This window comes from Protopterus annectens, chromosome 12.part0 (genome assembly GCF_019279795.1).
Source record: "Protopterus annectens isolate FY-2018-M chromosome 12.part0, PAN1.0, whole genome shotgun sequence".
Classification (NCBI taxonomy): Eukaryota; Metazoa; Chordata; order Ceratodontiformes; family Protopteridae; genus Protopterus; species Protopterus annectens.
In genome coordinates, this window is record NC_056746.1 from 4,965,434 (window position 1) to 4,991,962 (window position 26,529).

Here is a 26,529-nt window from a genome sequence, read left to right on the forward strand (position 1 = left end):
TGTGTCTGCTGGACAGTGGCACAGGGAAGTAACTTTCTTGGGTGGCATAAGCTATGGTACCTTGCTGGCTAGGCTTACGTAGGCCCTTGGGCTGATAGCCTAGTACCTACCTATGACAGCACTCAACTACCCTTCACATTCAGCAGGACTTTTCCCACCCATGTTCATGTGACCTGTGCATTTCCCCCCTTCCCTCGTAGGATGGGTATGCCCATCCTCCCTGCCTGCGTATTCAAGCACTTGAGCCATTGCTCAGTCTGGTCATCTTGGCAAATAGTCAAGAGTTTTGTCTCTCTATGCCTCCAGCACAAATGGTCATTGCAAGAAAATAAATCAACCTGCAGACTAGTTTAGTCCTAATTAGAAAACCTTGCCTAAATTGTTTGACAGATGAATCTTTTGAGCAAACAAAAAAAATGCTTCACCACACACTGGGCAAAGTAAAAGTAACAAACTAAGTCCCAGAGACTCTGATGAAGCCTGTAAATTAAAGGTGAAAGCGCTTAGTCTATCATTGTGTCCGAATAAAGCAGCGTTTTTCGTGGTTACCAGTGTGGTGCATCTTTTTTATTTTTTGCTTGTTTAATCTTTTGAGCAAAGACTAATGCTTCCAATTGCAGGAGGCACTCAAAGAGCAGCTTAGCTCCATCTTCATTGCAGATGTTAAAATCCATCAAGATCAGCCACGGAAGTTCATAAGAGCAGTAACCATTGAAGATATTAAAATCTCCTAAGATCATCTGTGGGTGATCTGTGAGATAGTGATGAGATAAATACATGAATTTTCACAGAAATTTCCTTGATGGATGATTTACAAGGAAAAATCCAGTGTGGCACCTGCATCTCTAATGTACACGGGCAGCTTGTAAATGGTTCATCTCTCAGGCCCCTACTTACACTTATCGAGAGTACTCAAACTTGTCAGAGATTTGGGATGCATGGCTAGGCTTAAAAAGGCCCTTGTAGTCATTAGCCTAGTAAACACCTATGAGCCTGTGTGCTTCTGCTGTAGGACATATTCAGAAGAACTGGATGACTCAGTAATATCAGCCATCTCAAAATTAGATGTAAAACAAACCAGTTCAAGTGGTGTAAAGTGGTAAAGCCCTGAACATGAGGCAGGCAACCCAAGTTTGATTACTAGCTGTACCATCTGATGGAGCTGGCAGGAGAGTATGGACTTGCCCATCCTGTGAGAAAATAAGACTGTTGAGAGCAAGCAGTGCACTCCCGCATTTCCTCAGAGGAGGGTTGATGATGCACAGCTTGGGGGCAGGGTGGGGAGTTAGGCTCCCTGACAGCATCTGGTGGGTAGCCTTCCAGTTGAATGTGTGGAAGCACATACTGAAATGGGGAAGACATTGTGGCCCTCCGTGACAATATGGGTTCCACATCTCACCTAAGGGTGGGGTTAGGCCATTGTAAACACACTTTTGCAAGAAAGGGTAGATAGCAACCTTATGACTGCAGAAATGACAGCTGTTTTCCTAATCCTGGGAAAGGGAACAAATGGGCTGTGGGAATCATTTAGAAAAAAATTCTAATGTAACCAGATTATTGTCCCACTACAAATACAGCTCACATCTTCCAATCCCACCTCAGTGCTGAGTAATACAGAGACACTGACAGTTTGGCTACAGAACAAAATTTTCATCTGTCCATGTCCGTGCAGTAAAGAGCAGGCAAATATCATGCAACAAGTCAAAGATAATTCTCAGCTTGTTGTAGATTGACCAGACATTAAGTAACTGTGCCACAGAAGGCATCCTAGAGGTCATGTCAAATCTCAGTACCAGTGATGAAAGATCAGATGTTCAGCTAAAACACTGCCTTACTGACATTTGGGTAGTAGTGCCAGGCTTACCCTCCTGTGGCAGTCTACTAAAGCTCAGAGTCCCTCCCTCTGCCTGTCTGTGAGTGTGAAGGACCAATCATTTGGTGGAACAGGGACTGCCTTACAAACCTACAGAGAGGAGTCGCTGTTTTTGTAGTGCCATGGTAAGAGAAGAGTTTATTGGAAGACTTCTTAACGTGGATTTCTTCAGCTGCTGACCTTCGATAATAAACCCTTTTGGGTTTTATTTTCCTCCCTCTGCTTGTTTCTATCAGTGCTTGAATAGTGTATTCTGCTGCTTTGACTTTTTTCTGATTGGAAATTTGTATATGCCTCCATAGTATAAGGCTTATACTGATAATTTATATGGTGGCTTTTGGTTTCTGGGGATTGTTAACCATTGATATGTATTTTATGGCCATTTGTGAATGTTTAACTGAGTTTCTGTACTAAGACTGTTGTAGTACAGTTCCTTTCATCATGTACTTTCAGAGCTGTGAATCAGTCTCACCTGTTTCTGTTGATTAAGGCTTCATTTGCAGGTTTTGACAGGAAAACATGATTTTGCATTTTTTCTTTGGTGTTATTGGAGGTGGATTAGCAGGATTATAGAATACTCTGGCCACCCAATGACTGCCCTAGTTGGTTGCAAAATTTGTTGGTGAAATCCATCATTAAAGTGGTTGATATTAAGAAGGTCCTTAACCTCAGACCAGAGCTGTCCATCCTGAAAAAGCTACATGTAGCATTAGGTTTGGGAAGCTGTTTTTTTGTCCTGCATATTCACCTTGAGGGCATTAAACTATGTAGTACAAATGTTCAGTCTCAAAAGGGAGTTAATGGATGACACTGCTCATGCCCTTCAAAAGGTTGTCATACTCAAGTTGCAAAACAAGCTGCAGTCCCAGCTGTTAGCCCTTGGATCAGTAGCTAGCCAGGCAATGCATCTTGCTTATAGCACTGTGGATGGTTCAGTGAGAGCTGCAGGCACATGCTTTGTCACTATGCTTGAATGCATCTCACTAATTTTAAGGACAGTTTTGTAGACAACCCTGTTCAATGGACACTAGGTAAAAGCCAAGCTAGAAAAGCAAAAGAGGGTATGCAGTGCTCTCTTTAAAGTTGGGATGAAGTTCTAGGGTCCTCATTGTCTATTCTTGGAATCTGCAAAGTCTGCATCAAGTTTGGTTACAATGCTCCCAAGAGAGTAATTTTTAGTATTCTGGTAAGGACCCTAAAGAGTCTGGTGGCTTCAAGAATAGTCAACCTTCCAAGGGAGGCATTTTTGTGGCCGAATGAACAAGGGTAAAACCACAGTCATTTTACAGGAGGGTAGCAGTTTACCCCATGAGACCTTGCCTAACTGCTCCCCTCTGGAGGCAGTCTAGGATCATCTGTCCAACCACTAGACCATGTTTGTTGCCTGTTGCATGCGACTGTTAAAGGACATAGTATCCTGAGGCTGTTCCATTCCTGTCATAGTCTCTTCCAAGCCACAGTCTGCCCCACCCTGAGACATTCCACACCCTCAGAAAGCAACCACAAGTTTAGAGGCGTAAAGCCTGCTCATAAAAAAGAGCCAGCAGAGATGTCTAGAGTTATAAAGGGCAAGGCTTGATCAAGGACTTCAGGCAAATTCTTGATCTGAGCGATCTAAATAAATTTGTACTTGGAGCCCTTTCATTTGACAACAATGCAGTTTATCCTTTCCTGTTTTCAGGAAGTAGACTAGATGGGCTGTTTGGATCTCCAGGATGCATACATGCACATCAAGATTGCTAAGGAATCCAGGAGGTTCCTTCACTTTTGCAAACCAATTTGGTCTCATCACAGCCCCCAGAATGTTGACTTAATGAATCTTGGTAGTAGCAGTGGTTCCAAGCTACAAAACTTTGCTTCTGAAGCTTTTCCAGTCCTTGGACATAATGGTGAGTCTTGTGTAATCCCATCTGTTGCCTACACAGTTATATCACCTGTGCTGCATGCTGAACAGTTTGTCTTAAGGAACCTTTCTTCAACCAGAAATGATTATCTCAAGCTGATTCGTGGTATTGCAACTTATTCTGAATGATTCTCTTCCAACTGCTGTCTGTCTTCAAGCACTGTGTGTCGTGGTGATCCATGCCAAATTTCACATGAAGTTTCTTCACTGGTTCTCAGAGTTAAGTAGGACCACCACTCAGACCTGTTCGATACTGAATATTCATGAGACACAAAGAGTGGACTTAACAGCCTTTCTCTGGGCATAGTGTAAGCTCCAATTCCTCTGCTGCTTTTTAACCATGGATGTCTGTCCCCTAGGGCAGGGGACAGACTTTACAAGGCATATTGCTGACCCAAGAAGCCATGCTATTCATCTGCATTCTGGAAGGTTGTACCATCACCCTCACTTTGTAGGCATTCCTGAACTCCTTTTGCCTCTGGTACTATTGCCTTCCACTCTGATAACCTGGCAGTAATTTGGTACATAAACAAGTTTGTCTTTTGGGGGGGGGGGCTCATTCCCATCCCTTGTATTGAGGCCATGAGAAAGGGACCTTTGCTTCCAGTTACCTTCTCACTGCCTTCATACACTGAAGCCAACGTACTAACACTCTAGTTCAGCCAGTGATTTCTAATGCCACAGAAGTAACCCCTGTCAGTAGCATGGACCATGTTTTGTCACTGGATATGCCATGCTGCAACCTGTTGGCATCCTGCCTGTTTACAAATGCAACTGCTTTTTTTCCCTTTATTCCTTCATGAGAGGTTGTCCCAGAGTTGCACTTGGCCAGGGGCCTCCAGGATGTATTTGCATCATGTGAAGTTGTTATATCTCGCCATTTTGTTCTTACACGTGGGTCAGAGTCGATCCCTCGGCTCCGAATCAGCTACTTTCAAGCTCAAACTCTGAGAAGCTCGAGACCCAGTGCATATCCCATGATACTCTACTGTGAATCCCCAGATCTAGTTTGCCGCTGCAACGGATCAACACCTCGTCGGAGGAAGCTCGGGCCAGTGATTTAAAATTTCTTATATTACTAGGATTTTTTTGTCTTTAAATTAGTATTACATACTTAGATTTCAACCTTCTTGATAGTATTAAGTTTTTTTGCCTGTTGCTATAGCTTGTTCAGGATTTCTAAAAAGTTTTTCTTCAGTGCTTTAGGCCTCTCTTTCTTGGGCGTGACAGGGCTCTGTCAGCTATTGTGTTTGTGTGCTATCTTCTTATATAATCTGTGTACATTATATATCTAGTGTGAGTAGTTAATATTAGATAGTTAGTGTTTATTTATGTATATATATATATATATATATATATATATATATATATATATATATATATATATTCATATTCTGTAGGAACTTAGTTAATACTAGTGTGTTGCAGTTAAAAAGTAACTATTTTTCTTAGACTAAAAATTCAGGGACCTGAATTATTAAAATGTCAGAAAAACAAAAGTCAGGGTTTAAAAGGTGTGAGTGTGGTCAAAAGATGTCTGTTACAGACAACCACACCACCTGCGTCTACTGTTTAGGTTCGGTACACCTTCAAGAGGTGTGCTCTATCTGCCACTCCTTTAGCGCCAGAGTTCTCTTGGAAAGGCGGAGGAAGCTGGTAGATAGAGGACTCCTGAAGCCTGATTTTCAGGCTACCTTAGACAAGGCTGGCCTCTCTCCCAAGGCTTCGAAGGGGTCGAAGTCTTCCAAGGGATCCTCGGAGCCCAAGTCATCGGCTCCGAGTTCCTCTGGTATGGTTCGTGCATCGGCTCCACAGGCCTTGGAGCTGTGTATCAATCCTCTACCACGGAGCCCAGTTGTAGAACCGATATTGGAGACTCCTCAGTCTCCAATTCTTCAATCCGTTCATTTTCGGCTCCTTCGACCCATTCCTCGACGCATTCTTCGAGGCTTTCTGATGTGGATCTGGACCGAGTGGTCAAGAGGCTCTTAGAGAACCCGGCCCTGGCCAAAATGCTGTCTGCTTCGAGCCACTCGGCTTCGAAGCCTGAAACCCCAGCCATAACTTCTCCACCTCCTCCTCCAAAGCCAATCTAGCTTTCGGAGCCGGGGCAGGCGGAAACTATGTTGGTAGAGCCTTCGGAGCCGAGGTTCGATCCACCTCTTTCGGCTCCATCAACCTTGATCTCCTCTGTTCCGACCGGGGAATCTCTGGGCCAACAGTCCCTCGCTGGCACTGGGGGGGGGGGGTCGAACCAATACCTGGGTTCCAACCCTTCCACTCGGGGCTTCGGCGCAGGTGGCCTCGGCTCCGTCCTCTGGATTGGAGCGGGGGGTCTCTGCTCGGGGAGAGCTGCCGGCCTCTTCGGAGCCGGCAGACTTCTTGGACCGAGATTCTGGTGCCTTCGATGCCATGAGGAAGGTCATGTCTGCTAAGACCACTACTTCCTCAGGTCTGTCTTCGCCTCCCCCTAAAGGGCCTCGTTCTACCTCTTCCCAACAGATCCCCACCAAGCGTCAAGATCAAGGGCCTCCGGTATCCCCATTGGGTGCCCCCTTCTCTCTAGGGACTTCACCGGACGCTCCCACCGATGAAGTACCTAGAAAGAGATTGTGCAAGAGGAGGCACTTGGATTCCCCACAGGAATCCCTGACATCGGATACCGACTTGGAGGAATCAGAAGGGTCCCCACGATCCCCCTCAGAAGATGTCTCATTTGCAGACATATTGGAAATCTTAAGGCAGAGGGGTGATTGGCAGTCCCTTGCCCCTACTGAGGACGAGTCGGTCCTCCTGAAGGCCTTTGGATCTCAGCCATCCACCTCCTGGGTTACTCCGCCCTTCGATGAACTGATGGAGCTGGTTGCTCAAAGGGCGTGGGAGTCCCCTGATTCAGTGGAACCGGTCCCTCGGAGACCCAACAAGTTAATTACTTCCCCTACTTATAAGGCCTTTCTAACAAAGGGAGTCTCAGTTGATGCCATGGTGGTGGTGGCGGCCACCAAGAAAGAGATGTCGGAAACCTCTTCTGCTGTCCATCCGCCTAATAGAGATTCTAGGACTGTGGACAGATATGGGAAATGCATATTTAGTTCTGCAGCATTTTCCATGAGATCGCTCAACTACCTGACACATTTTACCCGTCTTCAACGAGATCTCCTCAAAGAGCTGGGAGATGCCCTCCAGGGTAACACAGCTGATGCAGTTTCTGCGAAGGTGACTGCACAACTCAACACCCTAAATTCCATAGTAAACTCATCCATGCGACTCATTTCTTATGCTGCTGATGGATCGAGTAGGGCGGCAGGCTCAGCGATAGCTCTTCGGAGACGGTCCTGGATGCGCCTTTGCTCCTTTGCAGAAGCTTTTAAATCTTCCTTCGTCAACACCCCATTCGATGGATCCTCCTTGTTCAGACCCAAAGTTAAGGAGACACTTACTAGATGTGAACAAGAAGGAAAGACTCTGTCTGCCGTTGGAGTCCGTTTTTCCACTCCAACTAGACCGTACCCCAAAGGGCAACGAAGTGGGGAAAATGTGGTTCCGGAAAACCCAAGGAGCTTTCCAAAACACACTTACTGATACCCCCTCTAGAGGCAGAGGAGGGGGCAAAAACGGAAGACGCCATCCAAACGGCAGAGGCGGTCCGCAAAACCAGGGCGACAGGGAGCAGTTCTCTAAAGCCCTATCAGCGTTCCTGAAAGGAAGCCCGGCTGTCCTACTCTGGAGGCAGGCAGGGGTCGCTTGGCTTTATACCCAAACGCCTGGCTAAGCATTACAACGGATTCTTGGGTAAAAAGCATCATTGCCAGAGGTTACTACATTCCCTTTACAAACCCCCCCCCCCCCCAATGGGTACAAGGATCCAGACGTTCCACCCAGTCTGAGAGAACTAGCAGCCATAGAAATTCTAAACCTGCTAGACAAGAGAGTCATCCAGCCAGTCCCGGTGGACCAAATAGGATCCGGAACTTACTCAAGGTTCTTTTTAGTTCCAAAGAAAACCGCAGACTGGAGGCCCATACTAGACCCCTCAGCAAGCTCAACACCTTCGTCAAGAAGGAGAAGTTCCAGATGGTCACGCTGCAATCAATTCTCCCGTTCTTAGCAACGGGCGATTGGATGTGCTCTATAGATCTTAAGGATGCTTACTACCACATCAAAATGGACAGAGCATCCAGAGATCACCTGCGTTTCTGGCTTGGGGGCCAGTCATTACCAATTCAGAGCCCTGCCCTTTGGTCTCACCACAGCCCCCAGGGTGTTCACCAAATGTATGGCAGTGGGTCACGGCTCACATGAGACGATTGGGATTCCGGGCGTTTCCATATCTGGACGACTGGCTCCTCACCGCCACCTCCAGGCATCAACTAATCCAAGCTAGAAACTACACCATAAACCTTTGTTCCCAGTTGGGTATAACCCATAACTTCGAAAAATCTGCGTTATCGCCCTCGCAGCATATTACATTTATAGGGGCAGAACTCAACACCATCAATGCAAGGATCACGTTGCCCCAATTGAGAATCGTATCTCTAAAAAATCAGCTGTCCAGCCTGTTGACCTGAAACAAAGCTCCTGCGTCCCAAATACTGCAGCTTTTAGGCACAATGGCAGCTTAACTGATAGCAGTTCTGTTAGGTCGAATGTACATGCGAATACTCCAGTGGTTACTCTTCGCACAATGGTCTTACCAACGTCTGCCCATGTCACACGAGATCCGAATAACGAATCTTTGCAAGATGGATCTCAATTGGTGGTTGAACAGCGACCAAGTGATAATCGGACGTCCCTTTGTTCTTCCCCAACCCACAGCCACAGTGACCATGGATACTTCCCTGATAGGGTGGGGGGAGGGCTATTTCAGGGAAAGACTGTCCAAGGCACTTGGTCAGTCATGGAAACATTTGCATATAAATGTCCTAGAGCTGAGAGCGGTGTTCTAGCATTGCAACACTTTCACGATTCTCTTCCTCTAGGTACAATTGCTATCCAGACAGACAAACATGTCTGTAGTCTGGTATATCAACAAGCAAGGGGGAACCAGATCATACTCCTTATGCCGGGAGGCCCTAAGAATTTGGCAGTGGGCTGTATCCACCAGAAGCTGACAGCAACGCACATCCCGGGGTCATCCAACATGATAGCGGACAGACTGAGCAGAGCCATGCTGTTGCCGCACGAGTGGTCTCTCAAACAGAAGGTGGCGAAAGAGATCTTCCGCAGATGGGGCCATTCTTGCTGTGACCTATTTGCATCTCCAATGAATGCCAAATGCAGCAGCTACTTTGCCCTTTATCCCCCACCGGGGAACAAACCAAGGAACGCACTTGTACACGATTGGCCCCCAGGCCTCTTATATGCCTTTCCGCCAATACCCCTAATTCCCAGATTCATACAGAAAGCCAAAAGTCTGGGAAGGACTGTGATATTGATAGCCCCGTCTTGGCCTCGACAGATTTGGTTCCCCTTCCTGCGGAAGTTTCAAGTGGAAGAACCATGGATCCTGGACCCAGTGCCGGATCTTCTGACTCATTCGTCAGGAGTTCTTCATCCCTCCCTCACCTCCCTAAAACTAACAGCTTGGCTGCTCCAATTCCCACATTAGCCAAGTCTCGAGATTTGTCGTCTGCGGTCCAGCATATTATAGTTTCCTCTCATAAACTATCTACCAGGAAGCTATACAATAGCAAATGGAAACGGTTTGTTCACTGGGCCTCTCAACATGACATTGATCCTTATGTAGCACCTGTTCATATCATTTTAGAGTTCTTATCTTCCTTATTCCATAATGGCGCAGCAGCTGCCACCATTAGAGTCCAATTGGCAGCTATTTCCAATTTCCATGTGGGATTTAATGGGTCTAACATCATGTCGCATAGACTATGTAAAGCATTCTTAAAAGGAACCCACCATCTCAGACCACCTATCAGACAATCCTGTCTCTCCCTGGAATTTGAATCTGGTTTTATCCCAATTGATGCTCGCCCCCTTCAAACCCACCTCATCCTGTCACTTAAAGTTCCTGTCTTGGAAAACTATATTTCTGGTAGCCATTACATCTGCACGTAGGGTCTCCGAACTTCAAGCTTTGTCCTCCAAACCCCCATATTTGATTTTTCATCCCGATAGTCTCCCTTAGGACTAATCCTACCTTTCTTCCCAAGGGCTGTTCAGAAGCTAACTTAAATCAGTCCATTGAGCTTCCAACCTTCTTCAGGCACCATACCAACAGACTTGAATATATGTTACACAAACTTGATGTACACAGACAACTGAGGTTCTATCTAGATAGAACGAAAGATTTCAGACAATCGGATCAACTTTTTGTCTCTTACGCAGAAAATAAGAAAGGTTTTGCAGTATCAAAAATCTCATTGTCTAAGTGGCTCTCTGACTGCATCAAATCCATTTATGCTTCCACTAGTCAGCCATTAGAATCTAACGTCAAAGCCCACTCGACATGAGCTGTTTCTGCGTCATTAGCTCATGCAGCTCGATTACCCTTGCATACAATCTGTGCAGCTGCCACGTGGTCAAAACCTCACACGTTTATCACTCATTACAAAGTGGATAGGACCTCCAGGGACAGGGCTACCTTTGGTTCCACTGTGCTCAGGAAGGTTCTCCCATGAGCCACCCAGGATCAAGGTGCTTGGGACGCTACCCACGTGTAAGAACAAAACGGCGAGATAGAACAACTTCACATAAAGAAGTTATGTCCTTACCATAATGTTCCATGTGAGTTGTTCATCTCGCCTTTTTGTTCTTACATTCTCGCCCACCTTCCCCCTCCAGTCGAACAGGATGGTTGCCTTGGTAGATTGGTCAAGTTGTCAGTCTGTATTGCATATTCTATGTTTCCTATCTACAATCTTTTAGCTACCTTCATAGGTAGACACTATAGTTCCACTTATTCTTGTAGGCTGTCTAGGTTGCAGCATACTAGATCTGGGGATTCACAGTAGAGCATCATGGGATATGCACTGGGTCTCAAGCTTCTCTGAGAGTTTGAGCTTGAAAGCGGCCGATTCGGAGCCAAGGGATCAGCTCCGACCCACGTGTAAGAACAAAAAGGCGAGATGAACAACTCGCATGGAACGTTATGGTAAGGGCACAACTTCTTTTTTCCCCCATTCCACTCATTCCCAAGTTTCTAAAAAAAAAAAAAAAAAAAAAAAAAAAAAGGCCAAGTGCTGCAAGGGCAGTAGTGTCCTGATAACCCCCATTTGGTTCCTGCAAGTGCGTTTCCCCTGATATGGCCATATCTGTTGGCTAGATCTGGCCACCAAAGCTTTCCAAGACTTTCTCATCTATCAGTCCTCATCTAGGCCTTCACTTCCTCAGGCTGCTTGGTTTCTCCATTTCCTGTGATGGCTGAGAGATCCTTTATACACAGAGAGTGGTCTGCACTCTTATTTTTGCCCATTGAGAGAAAATGTATCATAAGAAATGGACCTTTTTCCTTGTAGGCTACTGCCAAAGGGTGGATTATTTTAGGACCTTGGTTTCTAGTGTCAAGTATTTTTTGTAGAGCTTTTCTTGTATTAAAATCCATTTTTGACCGCTGTTTCTAATAGTTTACTTAAAGAAACAACTCAGTTTCCTTAGCTTCCCTTAGAGCTTGATATTTTGGAGGGGTAGTGGAAATCAACGACTTCACCTAGCGAATTTATGCTGGAGTGGGGAGTTAACCTAGCTCCTCTACTGAGTTGGCATCCACTACCCCTCTTACATACCTGACATGTAAGCTGGCCATTTTACTGGCAGTCACATCAACAAGGAGAGTTTCTGAGCTTGACTGTCATGTAAAAAGCCTTTTTGGTGTTTTACAGCGACAGTGTCAGTTTGCATACAAACAGACTCTTTGTACCCAAGGTTGTTGCAGAATTGGCTTTGATCCAAAACTTTCAACTGCCGGTCTTTCCCTAACCGACATAATAGGGAGAATTTTGAAAGAAGTTACACTTGCAGTAGTGATTTCACTCTAGCATCGCCTATTATGGCAAGTTCCTTACACTTTAATACTATTTTACTGTCACATTATTTGTTGTATGTGCTGCATTTTTGCATAGGGATTGTGGTATATTCATGTAGAAGGGGTAGGGAGAGAAGTGCAGGTGATGGTTGGTTATCGGTGATGTGTGTTAAATGAGAAATAAAGGAAGTTGCAAAAAAGATGACTTACTGAGTTCTGAGAGAAACTGATAAAATGTTAAGATTGCTAGGTGATCAACTTCCAAGAACTTGAAGGCTCGTATACATTAGTGTAGTAAGAGGAATCTGTGGTATGGCTGTATAGTTATATTGTGGCACAGAAAGGTGCAAGTAATACTGTGAAGAGAGAGAGAGCAAAAATCATGGACCTTAGGAGTGAAGTAGTTAATATAAGGAGGTAACATGTATGTTGTAGGTAAAGTGGTTACTAGAAGTATATTAAGACAGTGAAGAGCATGCTACTTGTTTTAGGAATGAGGAAGGAAGTCTGTGGAGTATTCAGGTTACTCTTTGAAAGAAAAAAAAAACATACATGTCTAGTTTTGGAGAAGGTTCTAAATCCAACAGGAGCTTTGCAGTTGGAGATTTTACATTGAAAAGTGTTCCTCATATGGCAAGCAGTTCTCATTGAAGTGTCTGGACCTGATGTTATCCATGTCTTCATCACCACAAGGTCTTGAATCCAACATTGGATCTCAGCTGGCAATATTTAACAGATTCAAGGCTCTGGCTCCTCCCACTCCCATAATACCCTGCTGCCCTCTAATCCCCAGATCTCGTTTGCCGTGCTTCCTGTGCAGAAGCGTGTTGTCTGGCTCTAGCTGGCTAAGTACAAAGTTTCTACTTTTTTTCTTTGCTTAGCTTAGTGTTGTGGCTTTCTACTGTAGGGTAGTTTTAGTGTACTGTTTTTATAGTTCCTCCCTTCCTGTTAGCTTAGTCTAGTGTTTTGTGTGTGTTTGTGGGGGGGGGGGGGCTTTGGCACCCTTTTTCTTTCAGCTGTTAGGGCTTATGCGGTTTTGGATAGTTGTAATTTTCTGCATTAGTTGTAGCTGTAGATTTTTAGAATGTCTGATAGTCCTGCTGGGTTTAAAAAGGGCTCCTCGTGTGGTTGGAAAATGCCTTATTCCGATAGGCACAAGGAGTGTGGTTATTGCTTGGGCACTCCGCAACTGGAGGTTGAGTGCAACATTTGTGCCACATTTAACCCCAGGGCCTTAGCGGAGCGCAACAACAAATTACTCCTAAAGGGTCTGGTTCAAGGGCGATCTTTCATTTCCTCTTCGAAGGCTTCCTCTTCTGATCTGAAGTGGAAGACCCCTTCTGTTCAACCAGTTCCTGCCAAGACACTGCGGCTGTCAGATCTGAGGTCTTAAAAGCCGAGAGTCGTGGAGCAATCTGTCGTATCCAGATCCTGTTAGGATCAGAGGCCCTGTGATCCGACCTGTTCATTTAAGCCGTCCACTGAGCCTATTAAGCCTTCAGAACTGACAAGGTCATCGGATCAGATTGTAATCTTGGAGGAGCCTTCCATCCCTTCCACCTCAAAACAGAGATCTTAGTTAGCTCCCAGACATCGGATCCATTCCCTGGAGCCTGGCAGTAGGTCATGAAGGTCTCTCACCAAGTCCATCCACTCCTATTCCACCTTTAGATCTTCTAGGCATTTTCTGCCCTCAGACATGGACAGGAAGAGGATGAGTTTTCGCCCAGCCCAGGTAGAGATGTGTCTTCTGGCTTCTCCTACCCATCTGGCCAGGGGACCCCCCTCGGCTTCTCGTTCTCATCCAACCCTGCCAGGTTTGGATTCTAGGGACCAGGAAGTTTGTGGCCAGATTCTGGCAAGGCAGAGTATCCCTCTTTCTCATCCCCACCAGGGTCCTTGGCTTATTCTGTTCCCCCACCCTCGGAACTGGGTGACCCCCATACCAGAGTGGTCGATGCTGGCTCCGCAGGGGGGGGGTGTCAGATCTGGTACCATCTTTTCAGATTGATCCCTTCCTCTCGGCACTTCAGCTTTTAATAGCTCCAGGCTAGTATCATCCAGGGGTCAGGAGGCTGTTTCTGGGCACATTCTGCCTCTTCGGGAGACTTCTCCCTTGGATGTGTGGGATGGGCCCGCTTCCAGCCACTCTGCTTTCAGAGTGGTAGAGAAGATCTTCCCCGGGTCTTGAGTTTCCTCTGCCATACCGCCGAGTTCCTCCCGTCCTCTCTCTACCTCGGCTGATGAGGCCTCACATCCTGTCCCAGGTCAGCCCTCCAAATCAAGCCTTCAGGGGGTTTCCTCCCCTCAGGGAGTCCCCTGTCTTTTCTGAATCCTCCCCGAGCCCCCAGTGGAGGAGGTTTGTCATAAGAGAAAGTGCAAGGGGAGGCACTTGGACTCCCCTGCAGTCTCTCTCAACCAAGGATACAGACCTCGAGGAAGGAGGCACGATGTTCTTCGTGTTTCACTGTTTCAGTCATTACATCTGGGTAATCTGCTTGCAGGTTGCCCTCAGTCGGCCTGATTAACAAAGTCTTGGGTCCTGCGTCAGCTGCTGTCTCTTTTTCCATGACATCAGGTCGTCAGGGGTATAAAACATGCAGCCGACGTCATTACATCAGTCTTTCTTGTTGTGCGGTGCCCGAAGCAGAAGCAGTTCGCAAGTGCTGGTCGGCCGACTAATGAAATTTTCGTTTTCGAGTTTCAGAACCGAAGTCTTCAACTTAAAGCCAAGTACCCCGTTGGGGAAACTTTTTCTTGCTCCTTACTGATGTCAGTAAAAGTTAATAATTGCATTACTTGTAGAAAGCAAATACCTCATAAAGATTTTCATTCGTACTGTATTCCTTGCCTAGGACCTGACCACGATGTACCTTGCTGTCGGTTTTGCTCTTTATTTAATCAGCGCACTATCCATCGTCGGTATATTTTTGCCTCTAAATTTTTCGGTTTTCGGTTTAATTATCCAGAAATGTCGTCGGTTAGCCATCCGACTACCGAGTTTCCGAAAAAATGCAAAAATAAAGACAGAGACAGGCCGCCGAGGTCCAAAACTGCCGACGACGCTTCTCCTAAGCCAATCGCCAGTTCGCCGGTACTCAGTGAGGTGCTTTCGCAGCCCCTGATACCCGCTACTTCTGATTCGCAGGCCTCTACTGAGACCCATTCGGAGTCCGGTATGCAGCGAGATACTTCAACTATGGAACCCGCGGATGTCTCTACCTTGGATGGGTCCAGAGCTGCTGTGCAGGCACCAGCTTCTGAGTGTGTATTCAGGCCTACAGATTTGCATATTAAATCGACACCTCCTTCATTACTAAAGCCTAAATCTCGATCCATGTCTAAAAAACCGACGCCCAGGCCACATGCTCAGGCCCCATGCCTAAAAAGCAAATGATTAAAATGGCTGAAGATCTAATAACTCTAATCAAGGGTAGTAAACCCCCCCACCAAGAGGCCTAGGGCTGAGCTTGATTATGAATCTTCTGATCAGGATACAGTTTCTTCTAACTCTTCTGATGATACCTACTTGTGAGGATTCTGATGCAGAGGATTCTATTCCCTCTGCTTCCCCTCCTGAGGATTTTTCTTGTGGGGAAACTTTACATACTTTAAGGGAGCATTTCCACTGGGAAAGCCAGGAATTTTCTGATTCAAAAAGAGGCTTAGGGATTTCCTTCTACCTCGGCATAGGCCTTTGGCTATACCTCCTGTACTAGACATTGTTGATGATGTGTTCTCGGAATCCAGTTTGGCCCCTGATTCCCTGCTTCCTGCTCCTAGTAAACCTGACTGATACTACAGGGTTCCTGAGTCCCACAAGTTCCTTTTCAAAAATCCTGTTGCAGATCCAGAGACTATTTCTCAGGGGCCCAAGGGCATTAAGGCTTCTACTGCTAAAAATCCTACCCCTTCTGACAGAGACTCCAGGGTGCTGGATAGATGGGGTAAAAAGGTTTATACTTCTGCAACCTTGGCAATCAGGGCTTTAAACTGCCAATTTCATATGTTAAAATATCAGCAACATGTTATTGGACTGCTTAAACAGAAAATGATGTTGATTCCTGACTGTGTGGAAAATAAAGATTTACAGGACTTAATGCATTCTGCTGAACAAGTTGGAAAACGTACTTTGCAATGTGGTTTTGATTCTTTTGAGGCCTCTTGCAGGGCTGCTGTTACTGGGTCTCTGCTTAGAAGGCATGCTTGGCTTAAGGAACAGTCTTTGCCTGATCATGTTAAAGCTAAATTGTTGGATGCTCCTTAAAATCAGGACCGCCTGTTTGGCAGCAAGGCTGAAGAAGTTCTTAAAAAGATGGAAGATAAAGCTAAATTTATGCAAACTGTTAAAAGATTTTTTACAAGTACGACCTCCTAGATTTACTAGGCATTGGCCTGATAAGAATTGGTCCTTTCCAGTCCCTTCCAGGTCCTCTCAAGCCAAACCCAGACACAGCAAAAACCCCAGGTTTCAGTCCCAGGGGACTCTCAGAACTAAGCAGTGGGGGGGCCTCCACTTCCGAATCTGGAAATAACAAGACACCCCCCCCCCATGGTAAACAGCCTCAATGACTTCCTTTTAAAATGCCCAAGCACTTATCTTTTGACCGCCCCTTTGGGGGGGAAAGATTGCTCTTCATACAAAGAACTGGAAACTCATAGCCCAGGACAAATGGGTTTTAAATATAGTGTCCCAGGGATACAGATTTCATTTCCACACATTGCCAACCACCATATGGGCGGCCAGACCTGCCCCCAGATCCGTGGGCAGAGGCTCAAAAACAAGTACTGTCCCTCTTAAGCATGGGGGCTATTCAACTGGTGCCAGAAGAGGAAAAGGGACAAGATTTCTACTCCAGACTTTTCCTGGTACCCAGAAAAGACAAATCATGACGTCCAATCCTGGACCTGTCTATTCTGAACACCTTTCTGGAGATTACAAAATTCAAGATGCTGACTCTTCACCAATTACTTCCTATGCTAGGCAAAGATGCCTGGTTGGCAACACCAGATTTAAAAGAAGCATACCTGCACATCCCAATCAGGGAATCTTGCAGAAGATACCTACGCTTCAAAGCAGGCTACACACATCATCAGTTCTTTGCACTTCCCTTTGGCTTGTCTACTGCGCCCAGGGTATTCACAAAGTGCCTGGCTCCAGTTATTGCATTTTGCAGGCAAAGAAGTATTCAAATATACCCATACCTGGATGATTGTCTAATTCAGGCAGAAAACCAGGGTGTACTTTTAAATCTGGCGTTTGTAAAAAGGGTTCTAACTTGTCTGGGGTACCCCATAAACGAACAGAAATCACAACTGGTACCCTATCAACACATTACATTCCTGGGTGCAAGCTTGAATACAACTGTCCAGATGGCTTACCTCACACCAGAAAAGCAAATTCATTTGGTAACCTACTTAAAGCAAGTGGCCACAAAAACCCTGCTATCTGCAAGACAAATACTGCAAGCCTTGGAGTTCATGGCCTCCTGCATTTTTCTAATTCCATATGCAAGACTGCATATGAAGAAACTACACTGGTATCTAAAATGTCTATGGAGTCAACATTCTCACAGCCTGGAAATGGTGATTCCTATCATACCTTGCCTACGCCTGGAGTTCCTCTAGTGGGCAGAGGCCTGCCACCAAAACAAAGGACTACCATTCACAATACCCCCTGCCGCCCAAACCCTAACTACAGATGCATCAGACTATGCATGGGGGGCTCACTTGGCAGGGAAGTGCATTCAGGGCAAATGGAACCCAAATCAAATGCACCTACATATCAATCAAAAAGAAATGTTAGCTGTACAGAATGCTGTGAGAGCCTTCAAGGACTACATTCTTCCAGGACAACTAATGGTAGAGACTGACAACACCACGGTTATGTGGTACATAAACAAGCAGGGGGGTACACATTCCTACCCACTCTGCAGACTAGCCATGGCATTGTGGAACACAGCCTTGAGCTACCAAGTGCACCTACAAGCTCAATTCCTGCCAGGAAAATTGAATACACTGGCAGACAGACTAAGCAGAAACCTCATGGACCCCCACGAGTGGAAACTGGAACCAAGGATTTTCAACATGTTGACAAGCAATTGGGAGAGCCCAGACATAGGTCTATTTGCCTCCCCCCAGAACTACCAGTTGGACAAGTTTTGCACAAGGACTCCCCACAAACAAGCCTGGAAAGTGGATACTCTGTCCCTGAGCTGGAAAAAACTATCAGTCTATGCCTTCCCACCCCCGCCCCTGCTCTCCAAAGTTCTACTAAAAGTCAAACAGGACAAACCAAGGATGATCTTGATTGCTCCAGACTGGCCACGCCAACACTGGTACCCCATCCTGCGCAGTGTGTCGCAGTTATCTCCATGGCACCTGCCTCAGACTCCTTCCCTGCTGTCTCAGCAGGAGAACCAAATTCTGCAGCCACAGCTTCCAACATTGAACCTTGCAGCCTGGCTAATCACTTAAATTCACCTCTGTCATCCCTCAGCAAACCTGTGATGGATGTCATCTTAGAGGCAAGGAGACCTAGTACTAGAAAATCTTATGCTGGAAAATGGAAATGATTCTGCGCCTGGAGCCAGTCTAAAGGAATGAGCACAGCGTCGCCTAATTTACCTCAGATTTAGCAATATTTAACTGAGATGCTTCACAAGGGCCTGTCCTTTTCTTCCATTAAAATCCACGCCTCAACCATTTCAACTCATTATAACACAGAGCCTTCCCTCTTCTCTCATCTTCTGCTCAAGCAGTACCTCAGAGTGGCCAAAAACTTGAGACCACCCAGGAGAGCTCCACCCCATGCCTGGGACCTTAACTTTGTATTGGAGAAGCTCACTCTACCTCCTTTCGAGCCAGCTGCTACTGCAGACTTAAAATTTCTTTCTTGGAAAACACCTTTTCTTTTAGCAATCAATTCAGCTAGAAGGCTATCTGAATTACAGGCTCTTATGGCAGCAGAGCCTTTCATCATCTTTCATGTGAAACAGGGTGTCACTCAGGACCAATCCATCCTTCATGCCCAAGGTGGTATCCAGTGTGGCTCTTAATCAGTCCATTCATTTGCTAACCTTCTTTCCCAGTCCACAGAACAAAGGGGAACGGATTCTGCATTCCTTGGATGTGCACAGACAACTTGGATTCTATTTGGACAGGACTAAACCTCGAAGAAAATCGGACCAACTGCTGGTAGCATTTGCTGCAGGAGCAGAGGGGAAGGCTATTTCAAAACAAACCATTTCTAAATGGATAAGCCATTGCATTAATTTCTGCTATAAGCACCATGGAAAACCTATCCCCCAGGGGATCAAATCTCACTCCACCAGGGCTGCATCTACTTCTGCAGCCTTTCTCAGAGGTGTTCCTGCCAGGGACATCCTAGAAGCTGCTACTTGGAGTTATGTACGTACTTTCACCAAGCATTATCATTTGCCCATTTTCTCTAAATCCAGAGCTGGCTTTGCCACTGCTGTCTTGCAGGGCCTTATTGCTGGCCCTAATGCTATATAAACTCCTCCTCCCAACCATAGCTTTGGGAATCTGCCCAAATGTAATGACTGCAACAGTGAAACACTAAGAACATAGTACAGTTGTGTACACTTACCATAAATGTAGATGTTCGAGTGTATTCACTGCTGCAGTCCTGGTTACCCTCCCTCCAGCCCTCTAGCTTCTTCTGGCTATACCTCTACTTTCCTTTACTATGCTTAAAAGCCTTTTTGGTGTATTTGCTTTTTGTTGGAGGTATACCTTTGTGTTTTTATGTTTATTTGCTCCCCATTGAGGGGCACCTGACATCTGGGGCAAGAAAAACTAATGTAATGACGTCGGCTGCATGTTTTAATACCCCTGATGACCTGACATCATGGAAGAAGGGACAGCAACCGACGCAGGACCTAAGACTTTGTTAATCAGGCCAACTGAGGGCATCCTGCAAGCAGATTACCCAAATGTAATGACTGCAACAGTGAATACACTCGAACATCTACATCTACCTTTATGGTAAGTGTACACAACTGTACTTTCCCCAGATCTCTCCCTGATATGTTTTTTGGAGACATTATTGAGCTCCTGTAGCAAAAGGGTGGATGGTGTCACCAACCCCCATCGGAGGAGGACTGTATTTCTGAAGGCCTTTGGGATGGGCCCGGCTACCTCCTGGGTGCCCCCAGCCCCCGCTGACAAGCTAGTGGATCTGATCGCCAGCGAGGCCTGGAAGGAAACCGGACATGGGTGGAACCTTTTCCAAAGAGGGCCAGCAAATTTCTTAGTCCCCCTGTGAACCAATTGTTCTGGAGCAAAGGAGTACCAGTCTGCCATTGTGGTTGCTGCTGCCATAATGAAGGAGCTAGCAGAGCAGAACTCCATGGTCCATCCTCCGAACTGAGAATCCCGGGCAGTAGACTATTTTGGGAAGCATGTGTTCACCTCAGCTACCTTTCGACTGAGAGTGACTAACTATTTGGCACATTTTGTCTGCCTCCAAAGGGATTTGGTCCAAGAGCTCTCCACCTCCCTTGCAGAGTTATTGCTGGCAGCGAACCTGTGACGCCCGTGCCCTGGCCCAGCAGTCAAGGAGCCTCAATCCTCCCCACTAACACCAGTGAGGGGTGTCATATAGGAGGAAAGGATAACAAATACTCACAGTAAAGTGCAATTTCCCTTAATAGCACACACAGATCACAGCCAGTCCGGGGCTGGTCGCTCCCTTGCTCTCCAGGTCTCCAATAAGACTCCCCACTGACACAGCTATATGGTCCAGATCACAGCCTAGTGGGCAAGCTAAAACCTCCAGCACCCTCTCTGTCCAACCAGTGCTTCGTGTCCCTGCCCAAGTAGCGCACACACACACACACACACACACACACACACACACACACACACACACACACACACACACACACACACACACACACACACACACACACACACACACACACACACACAGACTTTGAGAAGAGTTTATATAACCACACAGACACTCATGGGGAAGGCTGGCACAGGTTCTCAGCTGTGCCCCTTTTCTGTCCAGTCTAAAAGGTAGTACCACTTGCCACCACCCACTAATATTTATCAGCTACTCAAAGGCTCTTAAAAGGGTGTCCAATTATTACTGTGCAGTATTATTATCCAATTGGTAGTATAGCCCACGGCTAAAGATGTTGGAGTGGCTTTGTACAATTTTACCAAAGGCATGCAAGTACTCTTAAGAGCTTAAGTAATCTCTACACAAAACAGCCACAGTTGAAAATGTTAATATTTAATAAATAATAAAAACACAAGACAATACTTCTTAATACACAGTGCTAGTCAAGAGTACAGAGATCACAGAGAAATACTTAAAATAATTCAGTAGTACAGTTCGGACATAACAGAAAAACACTTAGGAATAGCTAGAAACTAGAAAGATTAGACTAAGAGAAAACACAAGTCTAAGATAAACTTACATATAGAGCAAAGGCAGTGCTGAGTTGGATGGTCAAGACCATAATGCTTAATGCTCTCTGATTGTCTCTTTTTAAAATCACATTCCTGGTTCACATTACATCATTCTTTACACTTCCCTGGGTTCCCAGGCTAACGGAAGCTACATTTTTTAGTAAGCTCACACCTGGTCAGGAAGCAAAACCATTAAGGACATTTATGCATGCAAATTCTGGCTATTACTCTGGCCTTAAAACAATAGCAAGAATTCCTTCATCTAGACAGGCTGGAGCCAACGTTAAAGATCAAAGACAGTCATAAAATGCTTGACTTAGCTTCCTTACATTTTTGCAGTTCCACATGTAACACTATTTTTACCATTTAAGACAACAAGCCCGTGGTTTACATTAATATTTTCAAATGACAGAATTATCTATAAAATTCTGTCTGGCTAGGCTGGCAGCCTTCACATTCTCAAGCAGGTGACGCCCAAGCTTTCCACTCTGACCTCTCTCGATGAATTCCTCTAGGCTAATCTTCAGTGATGTGGAGGCTACCTCTCGAGCTGCTAGGACAGGCTTTTCCTTGCAAAATCATGCCTGGCTATGCTTGTGCGGATTCGTGGAGCCCTTCAGGGCGTCGTTTACTAATGCCCTGTTTGATGGTTCCACTCTGTCTTTGGATCCTCCGTAAAGGACACTTTGACCCGCAGTGAGCAGGAAGCGAAGACTGTGCGGTAGGGGTCAAGCTTTCGTCCCAACAGGGAACCAGAACGATGTAGCTCCATAAGGCGCAGTCTCCTTTTCAAGACACTCCTGACAAATTCACCCCCAGAGACAGGGGGGAGAGGTTTCAGTGGATGCTGCCGTCAAGGCAGGGGAGCGTCCGCAAAATCAGGGAACCCTTCTCTGAGCAGCCCTATCAGAGCTTCTGAAGTGTGTTGCCCAGCTGCTCTGCCCTGGAGGTAGTCGGGGGTTGCATTTTCCTACACCCACTAGCCTGGACAAACATCGCTTCTGATCAATGGGTGTTAAATATCACTTCAGGGGCTATTTCATTCCCTTTTTGGAACCCCCTCTGGTAAAATGTTGCATCCCAGACATTCAACCCATTCAAAGGGAGTTGACCATCAAAGAAGTTAACTTCTTCTAAAGAGAGCAATCCAAGCAGTCCCTGCAGGACAAAGAGGATCCAGCACTTACTCTTGCTTATTTTTTGTGCCAAAAAAGACAGGAACCTACGTCTTACTCTGGACCTCAGCGAGCTCAATCTTTCAGTGAAGAAGTCTAAGTTCTGGATGGTCACTGCTCAGTCCATTCTGCCACTTTTACGCAAGGACGATTGTGTGTGCTCTGTGGATCTCCAGGACGCCTACTTATCACATCAAGATAGACAGGCGTTCCAGGAGAGGTCTTCAGTTCTGGTTAGAGGCCAGTCATTACTGTTTTAGAGCCCTACCCTTCTGTCTCACCACAGCCCCCTGGGTGTTTATCAGATGTATGGCAGTGGTAGTGGCTCACCTGCGTCTGCAGGGGTTCCAGGTCTTTCCATACCTCGATGATTGGCTCTTCATGGCACCTTTGAGGCATTGACTGATTCATACAATTCAGTATGTTCTTCCTGTCTTCCATCATCTGGGAAGAACAGTCAACCTGGCAAAATCTAGTCTGACCCCACACAACGGTTGGAGTTCGTAGGAGTGCAGTTGGACTTTGTTTCGTTGATTGCAACCTTGCCTCTGTGCAGAATTCAGTTGATACGGGAACAGGTCACATGGATTTTGGGCCTGTCACATGGCACAGTTCATTTGGTACTTTGGGCTCTCGATTCCATGGCCTCCGCCATTCTTCTTGTTCCTGTGTCCAGGTGCCACATGCGTGTCTTGCGATGGACTTTAGCTGCCCAGTGGTCAGCTTTTCTTCATCCTCTGTCTATGAAATTAAAACTGATGCGTGTGCAGACATAACCTCCAGTGGTGGCTTCAGTCGCAGGATCTCTCTATAGGCAGGCCTTACTCTCTCCCTCCGCCGATGGCCACAGTGACCACAGATGCCTCCCTCCAGGGGTGGGGGGACATTTTATGGGGAAGACTGTTCAAGGCACGTGGTCCCCAAAAATGACCAAGTTGCATATAAACATTCTAGAGATGAGGGCAGTTCTTCTTTCATTGCAAGCTTTCAAGGACTGCCTCCTCCTAGGGACGATTGCACTCCAGACGGACAATATGGCAGTCATCTGGTATGTCAGTTAACAAGGGGGAACACTCTCTTACCCGTTTTACAGAGTGGCTATGAGAGTGTGGGAATGTGCTGCGTCTTCCGCCCACTTCCTTATTACAACAGACATATCCGAGGATGCCACTGTGTTGGCCAACAGGCTCAGCAGATCTCTCTCGAGTCCACACGAGTGGTCCCTCAATCCTTCAGTGGCGAAGCAGATTTTCAACTGTTGAGGTTAGCTGTGCTGAGACCTTTTTGCCTCTCCAATCAACCACAAATGCAGCAGGTATTTCACCCTGATCCCTCCTCAGGGAGAGTTTCCAAGGGATGCTCTAGTCCATGATTGGCCTCCGGGTCTCCTTTACGCATACCCTCCTGTTCTCTTAGTACCAAACATTCTGCAGAAAGCACAGTGTCTGAGAATGTACCTTATCCTCATTTTTCCTTTCTGGCTTGGTCAACCATGGTTCCCCTTCATCGGGTCTCATCTGAAGTATCCGCCATGGATACTAGAGGCCTATCAGGATCTGATTTCCCACCCGTCAAGACTTCCTATCCAAAACCTTCGGACCCTTCGCCTAACCGCATGGTTTCTCCAGTTCCAGTGATAAACAGTTCAGGCTAGATCCCCCCCATTAAACACATCATTTTGGCCTCCAAAAACCCTGTACCAGAAAAGTGTACAGCAGTAAGTAGAAAAGGTTTACGATCTGGGCTAGGAGCAGGAATCTGGATCCCTTTTCTGCTTTGGTTTCAGATATACTTTGGTTGTTTTCCTCCCTTTTTCAAGAGGGAGCAAGGTTTTCCACTATTAAACTTCAGCTGGTGGCAATTTATAATTTTCACGAGAGATTTGCATCCACCTTTTCATCTAGGCTTTGTAAGGCATTTATGAAAGGGGTCTTTCTCTCCATTTTCCAGTTAAGGACCCTTTGCCTTCTTGGGACTTCACGTTGGCTCTACAATCTCTGACTAGGAGTCCCTTTGAAACCTGCAAGTTCCTGTAATCTCAAGTTTGTCTTTGAAGAATGTCCTGGTTGCTTTCACTTCAGCTTGGAGGGTTTCAGAATTGTAAGCTCTCTCCATTACTCCTCCTTATATGACCTTTCACAAGGACAGAGTCTGAGAACAAATCCCTCCTTCTTACCCAAGGTTACTTCCGAGTCGGCCCTCAATCATGCCATTCAGCTTCCATTATTCTTCCCCGGTTATTCCAACAGAGGGGGGGGGTATATACTTTGTACCTTGGATGTTCGTCAGCAGCTTCGGTTCTACTTGCATAGGACTAAAGATTTTCGTAAGTCAGAGCAGCTTTCTGTGGCCCTTTCCAATAGCAGACATGGCCTTCCAGTCTCTAAGGTCACTGTTTCTAAATGGATATCTAACTGCATCTCTATGGTCCACAATCTAAACCACCTGGAAGGTTCCAGGTCGTATTAGGACCCATTCTACTAGATCTATGGCGACTTCTTCAGCTTTTGTAGCAATGCTTTCTACTGATGAAGTCTGTGCTGCTGCCACTTGGACTAATCCTCACATCTTTGTATCCCATTATAAGATGGATTTAATTTCTAGGAGTAGGGCTTCTTTTGGCTTCACAGTGCTCTGGCATGTCCTTCCTTGAGGCCTCCCAGGATGTATGGTAGCTGGGGACTCTGACCCTGTGTGGATGAATGAAGATATGAAAACATCAGATAGAGTTATGCACTTACCATAACTTGGCATCTGTGTTATCCTATGTTTTCATTCTTCATATTTCCCATCCGCCATCCCCCCACCTGGTTTGATCATGGAGGAAGTTGGAGGGGGTTTCTCTCTACCTTGGTATGAGTAGATCAGGATTATGGTAGCAAACTTGATCTGGGGGTTAGAGGGCAGCAGGGCATTATGGGAGAGGGAAGAGCCAGAGCCTTGGATCCATCTGTTGAATATTGCCGGCTCAGATCCAAGATCCTGTGGTGATGAATGAAGACATAGGATAACACAGATGCCAAGTGATGGTAAGTACGTGACACTCTTTTTGCATTCTTCACTTACACATTCAGAGAAGCAGAATGCATTTGTTGGAGGTGTAACTGATGAGACCAAAGTGGTACCTTTAAGTCATTTAATTACATGATTCTTTTTGCAGGCACTCAAGTTAAAAATAAAATTCTTAAAGGTGGGGCAGCATCTGTGTAGTGTCTGCATGTGTATATGAGGTACAGGCTGTTCCTCATTTGAGTGGATTTTCTGATGTAATGCTTAATAGTAACTAATGCCTTGCTACTTCAGTTCTTACATTTCCATGCATATACTGAGGGGGGAGAACAGCTATAAGGTTTTAAGAAGTCATTCTTGATATACATTTAACAATTTATTTATAGTTTAAATATCTTAATGCATTTGCCTGAGGATTAATATGCAATATTTTGTGAATTTCAGGTTACATTTCTCTGCAGCACAGTTATTCACTTTGAAAGTATGCGTACCAGGACTAATGAAGCTTTGAATCTGGATTCTGGATTGTTTGAGCTCCTTAAGCGCTGTCAGCAGATGTGCTCCTTTGCATCACAGTTCAGCAGCTCAGTCTTGGATCTTGAGCTTCGTCTGCTGCAGAGACTGGTTAGTCTGACAAATTTTTCAGAGAATGTAATGCCAAAATGCAAAATCCAGAATTGTGTTTTGGTATGAATTTCAAAATACTGATCTTATTGTGTTACTCAAACTTAATCTTGTTCCAGTATGAGTTACATATGGAACCCATTCTTTCTTCAGTTAATGCACACCTGAATTCTCTATCTCCTAATCCCCCAACACCCCCTGTCAGCTGGCACCACTTATTGGGATAATATGTCTAGCCACTAGTAATTACCACTTATGCGGAGAGTTCCAGAAATTATTTTTTTCAACCACAACTTAGGCCTACAAAAAAAACAAAAAAGACAAAATCTTCAAAGATTAATCATTAATTGTTTCAGATGAAATGCAGGTAATAATAAAAATGCAAAAAATAACTGACACGGGTTATTAGAACTTGCAAAGGGAAAAGCAAGCAAATTTGAAATGCTTCCCTTCTTACACCGTATCAGCAAACTACAATCTACATGGAAACAAGTTTTTATAAATTGGGCAATTGCTACCT

At 45.7% G+C, this 26,529-nt stretch overlaps 1 protein-coding gene across 1 annotated transcript in view; it reads left to right on the forward strand.

The window, feature by feature from the left end:
* The window catches only part of LOC122817306 (serine/threonine-protein kinase SMG1-like), a gene marked incomplete in the record, with an annotated part of 2,898,779 nt that overhangs the window by 2,640,840 nt on the left and 231,410 nt on the right, over positions 1-26,529 (forward strand). The window contains 1 exon segment of the mRNA XM_044090530.1: positions 25,830-26,009. Coding sequence (XP_043946465.1) covers positions 25,830-26,009 — 180 coding nt within the window.